Raw genomic sequence first — 15969 nt, forward strand, 5'->3', positions numbered from 1 at the left:
TTAGGGAGGCAGGCTGCAATTGCTCTCCCTTTAACAGGGTAACAATACCTCCATGTTCCACACTTCTCCACAGACATTTTCATTGCTATTCTTCTTTATCTGTTTTCAGGCCTTGATTTATTACTGTGAAGCACTAACCCAGCCCAACCTCCAGCTGCAGAAAGCAGCTTGCTTGGCTCTAAGATACCTCAAGGTAAGAGACAAGGAATACATTGGGGTGCTTGGCTTTGCTTTATAGAAGGGACATCTGATAGGTACAAACAACAAAATAGAAATTATAACAGCAGCAGTAGTGTTTTTGGTTTGTGTTGCTGTGCTCCATTCTTTTTTCAGATAAAGGGAATGGTTTAGAACCTTCTAAACCACAAACTGTGACCTTGGCAAAGTTTTATCTTTTGCATATCATCTTTTCCTCCCTCTCATATTGACTTCAGGAGACTCAGTTCCACATCACAGAGAAAAAAAAAATGTTTATTCATAAAGTACTGACTGAGAAGGATAAAAAAATGTTTTCCCAGGATAAAATTAGCTCTAATGCATGTGGGCTGCAGTAGCAGAAAAGAGAGATCACATCTTGTTTTGTGATAAATAGCTGCTACATCTGGGCACTACAGCCTCAGCTAGTATCTGGTACCACCTTTGCACTCTAGCCTTTGACAGGATGGGAAAATGCACTTGTTTTAGTTGAATAGAGCCACAGGAGACAGCAGCCATCCAAGCCTGGCTGGTATGGGACACTGGGGCAAAAACTGTGTCCCATAAGACAGATGCACTTTGGACTGACTATTTCTGCCTCTAATCCGTCCCCTGGAAGGCAGCTCTAAACTAACTTCATCCCAGTCACAACTGACACCATCCAATGCCTAATCCAGTATTGTTTAAATATAAAAAAATGTTACCCTTAAATGAGAAGCTAGCAGGCATCCCTGGGAGGCAATGGGGAGGGACATTACCTCTCTGCTACATGCAGGGTGCAGTGGGGTTTTTGATTGCTCAGGAAAAGTCAGGTTAGGAACCAGTGGTGGGAACTGGAGCTGGACAAGTTTAACTTGAGCAATGTGACTCCAGCGAGTCCTAAATACTGAGAATAGCTGGGGAAAAAAGCTACTGTGGGAAAGTATCATCATTTGGGATCTTCAAAGAAAAAGCTGAATCTGGAAGTTACTACTTCAGAGATGGAAATGCTACACTGGATAGGTGGCTGTGGATGGGGTAACCCAAGGGCAGTTTAATCCACATCACTGCACAAAGTCCCACTGAATCTCTGAGGGGTTTCTCAGATTGCAGCAAGCTCTGTGTTGCTGTGGCCCCATCACTCCCAAGCACTGGAACTGCAGTCACCAGTACACACCCAGTGCAGCCTTACCCCGAGTCACACACAAGTGACCACATGAAGACAATGGCTCTGGTAGCAAAGCTCTTGTTCAGAGCATGTAGACCAGACCTTGTGCCCCCTGGACTGACAGAGCTCATACAAATACTGACTCTGTGGCTCAGTGCCTCTCCAAGTGTCACACTGGGGCAGCACCTGCCCTTCCTTTCACTCATCTCTCTTGTAGTATTAAATAGCCAGCCAGAGACACTATGACAGCTGCTCACCCCAAAGACCTGACATTTTTGTATCACAGAACAGGATTATTCCTTGCTTTCTTCTCAAAAATAGCAGAGACAAGGCAAAAGTCTACAAATATTGAACACAGGCTTGACATGCTTTATAGGAAACCCATTTGCTAGACTACTGTCTCCTGTTCCTTTCCCTGCTGTACCCTTACCGTGGCATTTTATGGCCTTGGTCCACAGCCCATCACCTATCCTACAGTCAGAAGTGGCAGACATAGCTGGTCTGCCAGATTTGTGTATGTAGTGCATAGGGTAGGAAAATCAGAAAGGGTTTGCACCAGCAGCAGAAAATATACCTCATCCAAATGCTTCCCCTCAGGGAAACCCCATTCCTCCTGTCTCCACCAAAGCCCTTTGCTTGGAGAGGGCAGTGCAGAGGATGGTTACTATTTCCATGCAAGGTTGTGGAAAAACCCCAGAGTGCACTGTGTGGTGCTAATGCAGTTATTTTTGCACTTCCCAGGCTACTGAGAGCATTAAAATGCTGGTCACGCTCTGCCAGTCTGACAATGAAGAGATCAGAAAAGTGGCATCCGAAACCCTGCTCTCCCTTGGTGAGTTGCCTCAGTTTAGAGCAGTATTTAATTTTATTTTTTAACAGAGCAGCATGTACAACACCTGACTTATGTAAATGTGAGACTGTAAATTGAAACAGAACTTTACAGAGTGACTTAAACGAGTTAGAAAATACAAATTCTTAAAAATAATTAATTTTGAAAATGAGCCAAAAAGAGAGAAATTGAATTGTATGAGTCTGGAGGGGGAAGTAGTAAAAGGAAGGACAGCAAAGGAGAAATTGAGAAACAGAAATAATTGATAATTAATCTGCAGTTTCCAGGCATTGGTACTTCACTGACACAGAAAAATTGTGTTTTTCTGGCTTTTTGGCTGGCATAAATTTCTACTCCATGCGGGAGGTGTCCTTGGGTGATTTTAATTATGCAAACCCTTCAAATATGCTCTCTTCCATTCACCACTTCAGCAGGAATTCAGTCTGCTGTTGGACATATTATTGCTGAGGTTATAAAACAACTAGCCTAGGTATACTTTTGAAAACTCTGATTGATCTGCCATTGTTCTAAACAACATACAAAGCCCGTTTTTGGTTCCTTGTGGCCAGTTCAACACAGTAGGCTCCATGCTGTCTTCATATAGATGATATAAAGTGCATATAGATGGCAGTAGCTAAGGATAAAGGGTTTGAAAGACACAATTATATTTGGCAAACATACTGCTTTATCTTTTTCAGCAGTATGGAAATAATGATGTGGATAGACTCACTTTTTTAAAGTGCCAGGAAGTGGGAGGTGGATAAATTTTATGTTTTCCAAGGTTGGAGTGGATAAACATCATTTACCTCAAGTACATCACAACAGCAGCTGAGACCTTGACAAGCACAATAGGTCATTCAGTACAAGTGTGCAGATACTGTCACCTAATCATACAAGCCACATCTGCTTCTGATTTGCTTTAGATAACCAAGCAAGTTACTTGGGAAAATTAAAAAAAATAATAATTTGAACATTCAGAGCATGTTTAACTTTTCCAAATAATTTCTGAAATTGCTTCTAACGAGATAAATTTTAAGAAGGGGTAGAAGTTACTGGCTAACCAGTACTTTCTACAGCAGAGAATACAATATTTTAAATATTCTAGAGCAATGACACAGTACATTTTTATGCTTTATCATTTTGCATTCAGGTGAAGATGGGAGACTGGCATATGAACAGCTGGACAAATTTCCCCGGGAATTTGTTAAAGTTGGAAGCCGCCGTGGAACTGAAGCTGCCACAGCTTTTTAGATGGAAAAGACCCTGCTAATAATTAACAGGCATTAAAGTAGGATGGAGCTGCACTTCAGTGTGGGGAACAGAAGGAAGACTTTAAAGAATTCTATGAGAATGTTCCAAAATGTAGCAATTTACAGACTTCTTAAAGAAAAGCAAAATCTTAAATCCAGCTTAAGGGTTCCTATAGGCTCCTTGCTGCAGCTCATGATGGAACAGTTGGATGCTGAGGAACAATACTTTCTTGACTGGTTCTAAACAAATAATGTAATTGCAGTTATTCAGCCTCAACAGACTTCTGTGAGGTTTTTAGAATTTGGCATCTCCATATATTTTCCTATTACATATACTTCCTTGAAGTTGTCGTGAAAGCTTGAGACGTGTGATACCGTATCTAACAAGGACAATCAGGAGGCCACCTGAGCAGGCATGCAAAGAAGTTTTCCCTTGAATCCCAAATGAAGTGTCTGCTGCCATGCAGTGTCCCCAGCAACACTCCAGTGGCAGGAAACGCTGCTCAGCTTTCTCAGTGGTGTCTCGGTAATGAAAGTTCTGCAAGTTTTGCCTCCAGAAACAGCGTGATGCAAGCCCTGGGAGGCGTCACTTTGGTGACTCATTCTAAATGCCTCCACTGGGCTTTTATTCCCTTCTCTTGCCCTCCAGCAACAAACCATCATTAATCCAGCAATTTGTGAGGGGGATCAAACAATCATGTAGGTTTCTGAAAACTAAATGAAAAGGTAAAGTGCATTTATTTATTCTGAGAAGAAGGAGTGAATATCGCTAATTGCACAAGTCCCCAAAACCACTTTGTTCTGCAAGTTGCAGGCAGGATTGGATTTCATACATTCTAATTATTGGAGCACAGTTTCTATAGAATTATTTCAATATAAAGAACAGAACAAACTCAAGTGGACCTCGGAGGCAATAATAAACAGAGGGGGGAAGCGAATGCACCTCCCCTCCCTGCCCTGCAAGGTTGAAAGACAGCGAGTGCTCCAAACTGTTGATTACAAGCCTTAAGTTAACAGAGGAGGTGAATAGAATTTAACAGAAGAGTGTTCCTGTGCTGTGTTCATTATGCATGAAATGCTATTTAGATGTCAATTGAAGTATCCAAATTTGCATAGATGACATAGAAAATATTGCAAACAGTTCACATCAAAAGGAAACCTTGTGAGCCAAACACTTTGGCAGGCAGGGGTCATTTGTTTTGGTTTTTTTACTGTGAATGTTACAAGAATGTACATATCTGTATATTTATAAATATATATATTCTTCCTTTAATTAAAGAAGTACATTTTGTACAGTGCAAAATGCTTACTTGTTTACTGAGGGATATAAACACTTTTGCAGAAGGTGAAATAGCCATGTTATGGTTTTTATACTACACCTGTCCCATCAGTTGAATTCTTTCAAGGTGTCCTTTTGTATCTACTTTTTTTTTTTCTTTTAGTTTTGTGGCATTTGTACTCACCATATTTCCTATCACATTTAAGTTATAATAAAGATTATTTTTTAATTACTAAGCACATCAGTCCATATGTATAGTCACTCTTTCCATCAGCAGCCTCTTCACTATCAGGCTTATAGTTAAGTTCAGAGCAAGCCAGTTTTGTGTATCATTCGAGATACTTATCAAGAAAGGCTCCACAGGAAGTACCAGAAAATGTGCTGGAGAGGCTCCAGGATCCTTACCAAACTTGCACTGATTACTCCTCCCTTCTGTGAAGACAAAAGACGTTTCTTCCATTCATTTTCCCTTTTCAAACATTCAGGCTTACAGCTCACATATAGAGGTACTGGTATCAAATGGAGGGTGTATCTCATCTCATCTCACCTCATTGTAGTTTAAGGCGACCCTTTGAGAACTTTAGTAGCCTAAAGCTGTCCTGCTACACCATTACAACCATTAAAAATCATGCATACAGTTCAAAAGAACCAGATAGGAAAGAGCAAATTGTGGTCTGGATGAAGTCATTGAGAAAATGCACAGGAGTTTTAGTATGAACAGTTCCATCCAACTTAGTTCCTGTTGTGGTATCGAGACTGACAAGCTTGAACCTGGGATACAGATGTATAGAGGCTAAGCTTCACCTGGAGCATTAATACTGTTTTAGAAAACTAAATACACAAATAACCGTCTTCTAACAGGAGATTCATGACAACTGTGGCAAAGTGAACAGACCTTAAAGCTTCCAAAACCTGAAGGCAAATAAAAATGACCAAGCCATTAATTTGTCTCATAGCTTGTACATTTTTATGTTTGCAGTGCTGACAATGCTACCTTTTGCTGGCATGTTAATGCACTTCTTTGTGGAGTAGGAAAAACCAGATGCACAGAGGCGAAGAGGCTGAGAGCATCACAAGGCTCATGCTTACTGACTACTGAAGAAGGAAGCAGCAGGCAGTAATTAGAAAAGCTCTTAGGGCTGCAGCAGGCTTGCTTGGACAAATTTAAAGGTCAGGGCCAGCCCAGGAAAGTGTGTTAGGAAAGTTCCCATAGCAAAGTAGCTCAGCAGCAGTGCAGATGGAGGAGATGGGCAGCTTGCTAGGAGCACACTTGGCAAGGGGCTTTATCTGCTGGTGAAGGTATCCTCACCTCATGCTGTGGTTTTCACTACCCCTGTCCTGCTGCCACTGTCTCAGCATTTGGCCCCATAGATAGAAACCTGTAGCACCCCTACACTACTGTAGCTACAGCAGCAGCATGTTAGGCTGCCCAGTTTCACACTGCTACTGGCAAGGCTGTTGTATCCAGCAGAACTTCAGAAAAATTATCCTCTATAGCTTCACCCTATCCTGTGTCTGTGATATAGAGAGCAATGTGGACTTCAAAATCAGGAGTCAATACAGCTGCCAGACACTATCTTAAGAACAGCTCCCTGCTTTGCAGTGGGACTGGCCTGAGGCGAGGATCCACAGCACCCAGCTTCAAATGGCTGCAGCGCCACCGGGGGCAGGATAGATGTGTCCTCACAACTGATCACGTTTCATTAGAGGCAGCAGTTCAACAAGCAGCAGCAAATTAAGGATCCTCATAACACCGTTAGCAGGTGCTGAACTGCTTTGTGCTATTACAAGAATGGAAAGATAGATGAATAACACAATAAACATTTCCTACTGAGAAAAAACCATTGATGACAATGCAATTCAGTCTTAAGAACATTGAAAAGCACAGCCTTGGCAGAGTTTGCACATCTTATTAAGTTCTCACACCCAGCTCTGAAAACAACCTGAGATGGCCCTTGAGGAAAAGTAAATGAATATGCATCACACATTCTTAAAAAAATTAACCTAACTTTATTACTTATGCAGAGACTGCAGCATAAGCTGCAATACAGGACTATGCTGCAAGTCCTCATGTAAGCAATCCAGTGCCAAAAACCGAGTGAGTTTCAGCTGCCCAAACAAGTAGCTACTATGGTCTAATTAATTTCACCACACATTTTCTGAAGTACAATGGCTGTTTAGCAAAAATAACAGTTTTTAGCATAGTTCTTCCTCACACAAACATTGCACCTGCCCCATCGTTTGCTTGTCCCTGCACAGCTGCTCATTCTTGAAACATCTGACACCTGCAAATGCCCCACCTCCCCACACTTTACTCTTGGCTGCAATTCAGCCCTGTTCAGACATGCATGTTGTATGTGAGAAGTGCTAGGACACTGTAGAGACATCCCACTTCCACACAGCCTGAGCTTGCTTCAGTCAAAGACAAGATTGTGTCTCAGCTCTCTGCAGTGAAAAGGACTCAACATACTGGTAGCACAAACACATTTGACTTCTTGGAAAGAATCCCATTCTGAAGTTAGTTTCCAGAACTGATAGTTTTATTGTGCTAGATACAATGTCCTCTCCAATTCAGCTGGATATGAAGGCTGTCTTTAGCGATCTTGATTTTCAGCTGCTATACAGCTATGTTCCAGTGATAAGTGAGTTTTCCCTATACTTAAAATGTCAGATGGCTGTAAGACAACCAATCACAAATATCTGTGTAATTTCTACACCTTTGGCAAGCCATTAACACAAAAATACAGAGGTCCTAGGCTTAGTGTGTAGCACAGTACAACTGCATGCATATTCCAAAAAGCACTCAGGAATTTTCAGAACAATAAACAAACTCAATCTTTTTAAAACATTTTTAAACAGCAACTATTGCAGCCTCCTAAAACTGCTAAGAACATTTCCATATATTAATGTTTAAGAAAATAGGCATAGTCAGTGTTGGATCAAGGTTCATGTGACTAAGCTTATATATAGGTTTTATTACTATGGCACAGTTTGGCTCTCACACCCAGCCTTCTGCATCAGTTTTGTTTTTCAGTTTATACAGCAAACTCTCCTCTCTGCCAACAAATTATACTTAATAAAACCATAGTAGCCTTGGTTTAAAATATTAGTCTGTATTACTGAGTGGCACATCCATTTTTGATATAATTTTTTTTTTCTGTTACAGGTGGGCCAAATGCTGCAATACATCCATCAGTCTATTTGCAGAATCTCCACAATTTTATTTGTATGGTCTATTTCAACAGAAAGATCCAGGCTACCAAGGGACTGTCAAATCTTTTATTTAAATAAAATCAATCCAGAAAACACAAGATTTAAACACAATAAGCATTCCTCTTGATTGACCTGAAGGTAAGAAACACAGATGCAGATACTGCACACAGATTTTGGTTTAGTCTCCTTCTGGCAGGTCTGTTCCAACAACAGCACCTGTACTACAGGAGTTCACAGAGCAGAAAGTGAAATAGTGGAAAAGTTGCACTCGCTGCCTCATTTTGGTCTGCTAGTTACAGCACAGTCCTTTCTTCCCTTCTACAGCCTCTGCAAATGCAATATGCCTGATATTTAAAAAATAAAGCCACCGCTAAAAAAATTACAGTTAACAATGAATAACTAAATAGAACTGCAAAAACCAATTATATCAGAATGAAACTTATGTTTCCTTATTTACTGATGTTAAACTACTTTGTTAAGAAAGTTGCTTAGAATCTGAGGTCTAAGTCACTTAACAAGCATTATCCACTTCTTAACAGAAAACTTATTTTGCTCTACAAAGCATTTGCTCAGCACCCAGTTTTGTTTTTCCTTCAAGACAGCACCAGTGCTAGATAAAGGACACACCTTTATCACCTTTTCAGCTCTGTGATGGAAAGCAGTATGTCTAAGCACCCTCTGGAGCACACATTGGAAGATACAATCTTGTGTTTACAAACTTCACAAAAAACTGTGATGCCTCATTTTCTAGCTAAGATGCTGTGCTGGTTTCACCAGGTAAAGGTATTTTTTGAGGTATTGCCTGCTGCAATGATTTCTGCATTTCCTGGATGTCACAATTTAAATCAGCTGTAAAATATTTCTTAACTTATCAAGAGCCACAGCAAGTGAAACAGAAGGAATATAAAGGTGCCAATCTGATAGCTCCAGAGTCATTCACACATACCCTGAAGCAAGCATCTTTGGCAAGGCCAGATAGACCAGCCAGGATCCTTCTAATAACTTCTGCCTCCTGAAAGGCACTCAACTTTAAGCTCCTCTCAAGATATGGCAACAGCCACCATTGTTAAAGCCTCTCCTTAGAAGGCCATGTTACAGAAAATGTGCATCCAGCTTACTCTCCTGCTCCATCACAGCCCATGCAGATGCCAGATAAGGTGCTCAAGGTTTTAAAGACTGCTTTCTGTTCCTGTAAACCTGTCAGAACCCAAGTACCATGCTAAAAGGGTGTCTCATATCTTGGTGAATACCATGGCAGGACCTTGAAAACATCATGTTTCCTTTCAGAGTAGCTCTGAAGAACAGGCTGCTTTGACTCCACCTAGTTTTCAACACAGCTGCTACTGGGATCAAGAACACACCACCTTCTCTTCATAAGTCAATGGAAGTATTACTAAAAGAACTGGTCCAGTATTTCCTACTTAAGCTCTCATTCTGTCTTTATGTTTCCTTAGAAGGCAGAGGAAATTAATTTTAAAAAACCTGAAAAATCAAATCTAACTGACCTTTGGATTTTGACTTTTATTACCCAATCTTGATTTCCTGAAACCTCATCAACAGCACACAAATTTTTGCTTCCCCCCTCCACTCTATCTACCAAGAAAGCAACTTCGTTCTTCAGAACTCTGCAAATGTAAAGAGTTAAAAACTCACCCACACATTCCCTCCAGAAACTTGGAAGCTTCCATCTACAGTAGTCATAACTGATTTAACCCTAGGATTAGCCATTCCCTTGTCAATTAAGAGGCTGTTTTGGAAACGAAAAGATTTATTTATCAATGTTCATGTATCATGTCAGACCAACTGATAAGAAAGATATTTACACAACAGTTGAAATACACAGTATTTGCCTTTCATACAAGCAACTACATGCAGCCTGTAGTAAATTTGCCATGCAGTATTCAGATACTCCTCCCACTGCTACATAATTCCAGTTAAAAATACCAACATCTGTAATGTTCCCACAAGAGTTTCTATACCTGAGGTTTAGTATACCCTTTCAAGAGGAAGTCTGGAATTAAAAGCCACATACATAAGCCTGTTTAAAAGATGTCATTCCAGTTGCAAATGGCTTGCTTCCTCTGAAGGCAGATCTGATTTATTCTCCCTTAAGCCAGACAATACTTGTGATGGCTCTTCTTCAGAAGGGCTGTCTGCCTCATCTTCACAGTTATGCTCTTCATTTTCCTGTCTGGATTCCTCCTCCTCCAGAGCCAGACCCTCCAGTGTCTCAAGATTGTCAGGTGCTTGCCCAGTTAGCCTCTACAAATAAACAGAAGACAGTGAATTTAATATTTTTTCTACTTAATAATTAAATACTGAAATAAGTAAAATAAGATGCTGCATATCAAACTAAGCAAGCTAATTACCTTCATTTGGAGGTTGTTGATCTAATCAAAGCATTCCTCAGTTACAAAAAGGCACAAGTTCAACTCAAATTACTACCTCTTAACAGTCAACAATATGGTCTGCAAGTTAAGTTTTTCTTAGGTTCTTCAGTAGGACACATTTTATCTCAGACAACCTAAAATGTGGGATACTGATTCCCAAGTTTTTACTATAGTACCATGCAGGTTTAATTTTAGATAAATTACCATACAACCAATTTACTCCATTTTTAGTTAGAGATAATGAAGCTAACATTAAGTCCAGACAAACTTTAAGACCCAGCAGTCTCTAGCACTTGATCAACCTAGAAATTCCTCACCTAACCTGATCAGAGAAGATAAACAGGACTGTAAAGAGGCTGGTTTTGAAGCTTCTGGTTATTTGATGTATCCTTTAAGGCTCAGTTTAAGCCTCAGAAGGGAGGAGCTTACAACTAATAAGTGATCCTTAACTGCTGAGAAACTGTAGAGAAGTTTCCAACTACATTAGTTCAAGTCCTCAAGTAACAGAATTTCTGCCTGTAGGTTTATTGCTAACAAGCAGTATTCCCTGAATACAAAAAAAAAAAATTCAAGTATAACAAACCAGGAGTCTTTCAAGCCTGATCTAAAGAACTGCACTAACTGAAAATTAACTTGGAAGTTTTTCTCAATTAAACAAGTTACTTGCTATGTTATTTCCTCTTGTTTCCACTTCCCAGTCTAGTCATAAAAGAATCAAAGTACTTGCTAGGCACCCAGTTTCATATCCCAGTTTAATGAGAGCTTAATCCCTGCAAAAACAACCTGAAAATCAAGGTTACACAGCTATGGAGGTATTTATTACTGTTTCATTGGCTCTTACAAACAACCCACTCCTCCTAGAGGAGAAATGGAATTAGTGACACAACTACCTGCCACAAGGAACTCTCAGAGGGAGGTGTCAGGAAATTTACAAGTTTATGAACCCTGGAAACTTTGTGTACAGCTCTTTTCTGGCCAGGAAACTGCCACTGCCCTGACAAAACCTTGAATTTAAAGAGCACAGCAATCCCTCTCTCTGCTCTACTTTGTAACTTTGTTTCAAGTTATATCTCAATGGACACAGCCAACACCAACCTATTAAGCACATGAATTTAAGTCATCCCAAAAAAGAGACAAATCAACTCTTCCTTCCCTTATCACAACCTCCAGCATGCTAATCCTGTTCTGTTAAGAGAGGAGGTTGAATCCCTCCTTCAGAAAACATCCCATCTTAGTACTCTCATTACTCCTGTAAGTTCTAAGTTGGGAAAAATTCATCCCCTAAAAGGAGCTTTATGACTCCAGAATTAGAGCAATGCTGCAGGAAACAGGTCAGAGAGTAATTTAAAATGAAGAGTCCTGTGAGCACATATAACAGAAGTCATGATTCACTATAAATACCTTGGCTGGTTTCTCACATTTTTGTTCTACAACATTAATTGAAAATTGCTTTAAGTACCTCAATCACACTGGTCATATAATGCACATGCTCAGCAAGGGACATGAGCTCTTCATTTTCTTCTTTTAGGCGGGCAATTTCATCATCCTTCTGCTCGATTTCTTTGTGCAACTGAGTTCAAATGACAAAGTGTTAGAAGAGGAAGACAGTAGCCAGTGATGAAGAAGTTAGGTGTCTTTGAGTAGCTAGCTACCTTTTCATTTTCTTGAAGCACTTCATACAGAGCCTTCCTCCTTTCTTCAGCCACTTCTTTCCAATATTGAGATGAAGGACTTCCTGAAGTTAGAGGCTACAGTAAGTCTGTGGTAAGACTGATTTCTTAAGAGCACCTTAAAACATCTAACCTGTATACAAGTATTCTGTGAGCTGTGAAACTAAGAACTCGCTCCATATAATGTTTTCAAAGACTGTAGAACTACAATTAGTGACACAAGCTTAGAGGAAACAGATCCTACACTGCAGTAATGCCTGTACAGTGCCTCCAGGAAGCTGCCTCAAGCATGGCATCATGTTTCTCCTCAAGCCATCTTCAAGATGGCCACATTTGCAAATGCTGCTCTTCTTTGTGGAAGACTGAAGTGATACTTCCAAGCCACTGCCCACACCAGGCATAATGGTTCTGAGAAACTGTGCATGCAATACACTGTGCCAGAACAGCTTTCACTGAAACTTAATTATTAGTCACTGAAAAACTTAAAAGCCCAGCCAAAAAAAATACAAGACTCTTTAACACTGCTGCACACAATGCTTCTCAGCTTCTGGTTATTATGAACTCATTCTTAAATACAAGACATCTGTACTTTTTTTAATACAGAGGATAAATATCACCAACTCCTGCTAGACATTATGAAAAACCCACAGAGTCCTTATCTAAATTACAAAGGAAATATGTTTCAAGTAGTATTCCAACAGCAGCATAGCAGAAGAAAACATTTCAGGAATTACCACATACCTTTCATAATGAGATCTTCAGCTTGGATGACATTCTCATTTTCTTGCTCCTTGTCCACAGACACCTCAGCTTTACAAGCCTTTGAGGCAAATTTGTTATTCCAGAGTTTCCTTCTGACTGAAGATTTCTTCTGCATAAAACATGGACAGGTTTAAGTCTAGACCAACATCTCAGCCTTCACAATAATACAAGCTTCTAAACCTGCACACTCATGACTGCAAGTCTCAAGTCGTGCTTTCTTCACATTATAGCTCTAGTTTAGACATCTTCCTTAATACCCAAATAACTCAGAAATTGCTAGGTTTTAATATTGTTTATTACTAGAACAATAGTAAGCTTAAGTTGTGCCACACTAGTTAGCACATTTTTTTTCAATATACTAGTTTTCAGTTAAAAGCTCAAAAGCATTTCATTATGACTAGAAGTAATTCTGTATCTACAGATTATCTTTTAGTTCATACCTCATTACACCTGCCAACCAGGCTACCTGCTGCTGAAGGCTGGATCATCTTAAGAGTCTGTCTTGGGGCAGCACTGCATGTGCTATCTGTGAGGTACTTCTGAAAAGACAAACCTGGTTCAGACAGTAGCCACTCTTCTTTACATAAACTAAAAATTAGGAATCCATCATGCTTCCATTAAGGTAACACACAATTCATCTTCTCAAGAGAAAAAAAAAAAGACACAGTAGCCTATGTTAGGGCTTTTGTAAGGAAGGGCATCTAATTATGTGTAGCAGAGATAGATCTGAATCACATGAAGCTATGATCAATCCCTGCCTCCTAGGAAACATTTACCTTTCAAAAAGGAACTTGAGTAGAAATACTCTGACTAGACTTCAAGGCCAGTGACTTTAACTGAAACTCTCAAACTTGAGTTTGACAGCAGGAGTCTCAGACTCTTGGGAACAGAAGTGACTGCAGTTGCACTGTTAGGTGGTAAAGACACATCAGGCAATGGCTGTTTTTGTAACCTGTGAACACACCATCAGCCAGGGCTCATTTAAACAGACATGTTAGTTTTATTATCCATTAAAATGGATCAAAAGTTTCCTTGCTTCAATCCAGACAGGCTATTGTTTTGTCTAACCAGTATGTTTATCACCCTTCCTATCATGCATAAATACGGCCTTCCTGCATCAAAGCTTTCTGATTGGGTTGGTTACACTGCCACCATGGGATAGCAAACAATGGCAGACAACCAAGCAAGAACAGCCAGGATACAATGCCACACCAGCGTGAGAAAGTCACTGATTCACACCGTACTTCATAGGACAAGAGCTCACCTTTCCCACGGTAGTTTCTGCCACCAATTATGCTACTGTTCCACTAAAGGACAAACATTAACTGCTGTGGGAACAAGAATCACACTGTGTGTCAGACACTGCTTGCTGCTACTTAGGATTAAAGTATATTCCAGCAAGAAATTATTGGCCAATACTCAAGTTAACCCACTGAAAGTGCAAAAAGCCACACCAAGCAATTCCTACCCTAGAGGCACTATGGGACAAGATTGCCATAAATCAGACCTATTGATTGGTAATTACCATTAATACCTGAAGCTTTCATTCTAGTCATTATGCCTCATCATACAAGAACTACTGGCCTCTTATTATATACAGCTTTGTACCATTCTGGTTAGGGCCTACATTAAAAAGCTCACCAAGAAAAGTTACTAAGGTTTGTACCTAATCAGTTAACTCTTAAAAACCTAAACTTTCATCATTTCCATGGCAACTATGATTCATGAGGGTGACTTGAGAAAGTGAACTGCCTTCTTGAATACTTCAGTTAAAAGATGTTCAACACGAGACAGATATTAACTCTTCAGAAGTTCCCATCCATAAAGAACAGCCTATAAAACCTATTCTACAATCCCTAAGCATAAGCCAGACAGATTCAGTAAGCAAAGGCACACAGTCAGGACAAACAAACCAAATCAACCCTGCAAAATTAAACAGAGTGTCAGTAAGCTCAGTGTCAAAGCAAAAAGGACTTGCTGAGCAATAGGAAAAAAAGCAATCATTAGCACATATGCCCAAGCGGGACAGCATGTTCTCAAGCCACACTGTCTGCCAGGAGGTTACTCAAGCCAAATGGACATAAGCCAGGTGGAAGCACATTGCAACAGATCCCTTTATATTCCTTCAGTGGACAGAGAAGCTTGTGTCAGACAGAGGTACCAGTGTCAAGGCTTTAAAGCCTATACCTGCAAAGATCCTGAGGACTTTTCTGCAGTCAGTTTCTGTTTCATTTTGGAATTCATAAGATCAACTGCAATAGAAAAACAGTAAAATTAATACAGGATCCGTCAACTCCATAAGTTCGGGGAACACTAGTTAAAGAAGACTATAATTTCGGGTTATCGGCTTTCATGGCAGCTTTAAGCAGTCAGCCATGCACGGCGTGCTCAGCGGGCTGCTCCAGAGCCCCTCCTGAGGCTTCACCCGAGACACGAGCGGGAAAGCAGCGCCCCGCGGCCTTTCCGCAGGGATGGCGGGGGTGTCCCAGGCACACACCCAAAATGGCTGGGGTTGGGAGAGGAGGTAAGGGGACACTCACCCACACCAAACCCCGACCCCGCTCCCGCCAGGCGAGCTTGCAGGGCGCCTCCCTCCCCGCGCGCCGCCGCGGCCAATGGGGAATAGCGAGGCAGGAGCCCGCCAACACCAAACTCGGCCGCGGAAGCCTGCGGCCCCATCCCGCCGCCGATGATGGCGGCTCCACCGAGATGGAGAGCAGCCCCTTCCCGCCCCTGGGGCCCCGCTCACCGGCAGCCGCACCCGCACAGACCCCGCAGCACGCGCTCCCACAGCCAGCCACCCTCTCGCGCCCGGCGCGCGGCAATAAGGAGCGCGTTGGCGGTCACGTGACCCGGGGGCCACTCTCCGAGCCAATCGCGGGCCGCGCTCCCCCCGCCCCGCGCGCCCAGGCCGGAGCTGAGGGGGCGCGCGCCGCTGCGCCTTGGCGTTCGGGGTCTGGCTGCTTCTGGAGTTTGGTTTTTTGTTTTCCTTCTAAAGGAGTTGTACCGAAACAGATTTAATCACGTCTCCCCCAATTCTCGTCGTTCCTATCTAAACAACCTGCAAAACCAGGGAAGAAAATTCGCAGTGTTAAGCCACACTAACTATAACACAACACTAATTTTACACAAGACATAGACTACAGCTCTCATTAATTATGCCTAAAGCGCGCTGTAAAATTTGTTAGAAGCCACTTGACAATTATATTATTGCAAATATTTGCACATTTATCT

General features: G+C 41.3%; 2 protein-coding genes across 4 annotated transcripts in view; one reads left to right on the plus strand and one right to left on the minus strand.

Moving 5' to 3' along the window:
- Positions 1–4939, plus strand: part of RIPOR2 (RHO family interacting cell polarization regulator 2) — a 67590-nt gene extending 62651 nt beyond the window's left edge. For both annotated transcript variants that reach the window (XM_033512187.1, XM_015619249.3), the window contains 3 exons: positions 110–193; positions 2084–2174; positions 3322–4939. In XM_033512187.1, the coding sequence (XP_033368078.1) occupies positions 110–193; positions 2084–2174; positions 3322–3422 (276 nt within the window). In that variant the 3' untranslated portion in view covers positions 3423–4939. The remainder of the gene's footprint in view (positions 1–109; positions 194–2083; positions 2175–3321) is intronic.
- Positions 4940–7965: 3026 nt separating this feature from the next.
- Positions 7966–15581, minus strand: GMNN (geminin DNA replication inhibitor). Of its 2 annotated transcripts, none has more exons than XM_015620073.3 (7): positions 15485–15581; positions 14923–14987; positions 13176–13274; positions 12715–12844; positions 11956–12038; positions 11763–11873; positions 7966–10175 (listed from the first exon to the last, which is right to left on the minus strand). In XM_015620073.3, exons 2-7 carry the CDS (start codon positions 14977–14979, stop codon positions 9966–9968), a joined length of 690 nt encoding a protein of 229 aa, XP_015475559.1. In that variant the 5' UTR covers positions 14980–14987; positions 15485–15581; the 3' UTR covers positions 7966–9965. The 2 variants fall into 2 exon arrangements, with proteins under 2 accessions (XP_015475559.1, XP_018861371.1); XM_019005826.1 differs by lacking the exon at positions 15485–15581 and adding an exon at positions 14000–14063.
- Positions 15582–15969: the final 388 nt, after the last annotated feature.

Source organism: Parus major, chromosome 2, assembly GCF_001522545.3.
Source record: "Parus major isolate Abel chromosome 2, Parus_major1.1, whole genome shotgun sequence".
Lineage (NCBI taxonomy): Eukaryota > Metazoa > Chordata > Aves > Passeriformes > Paridae > Parus > Parus major.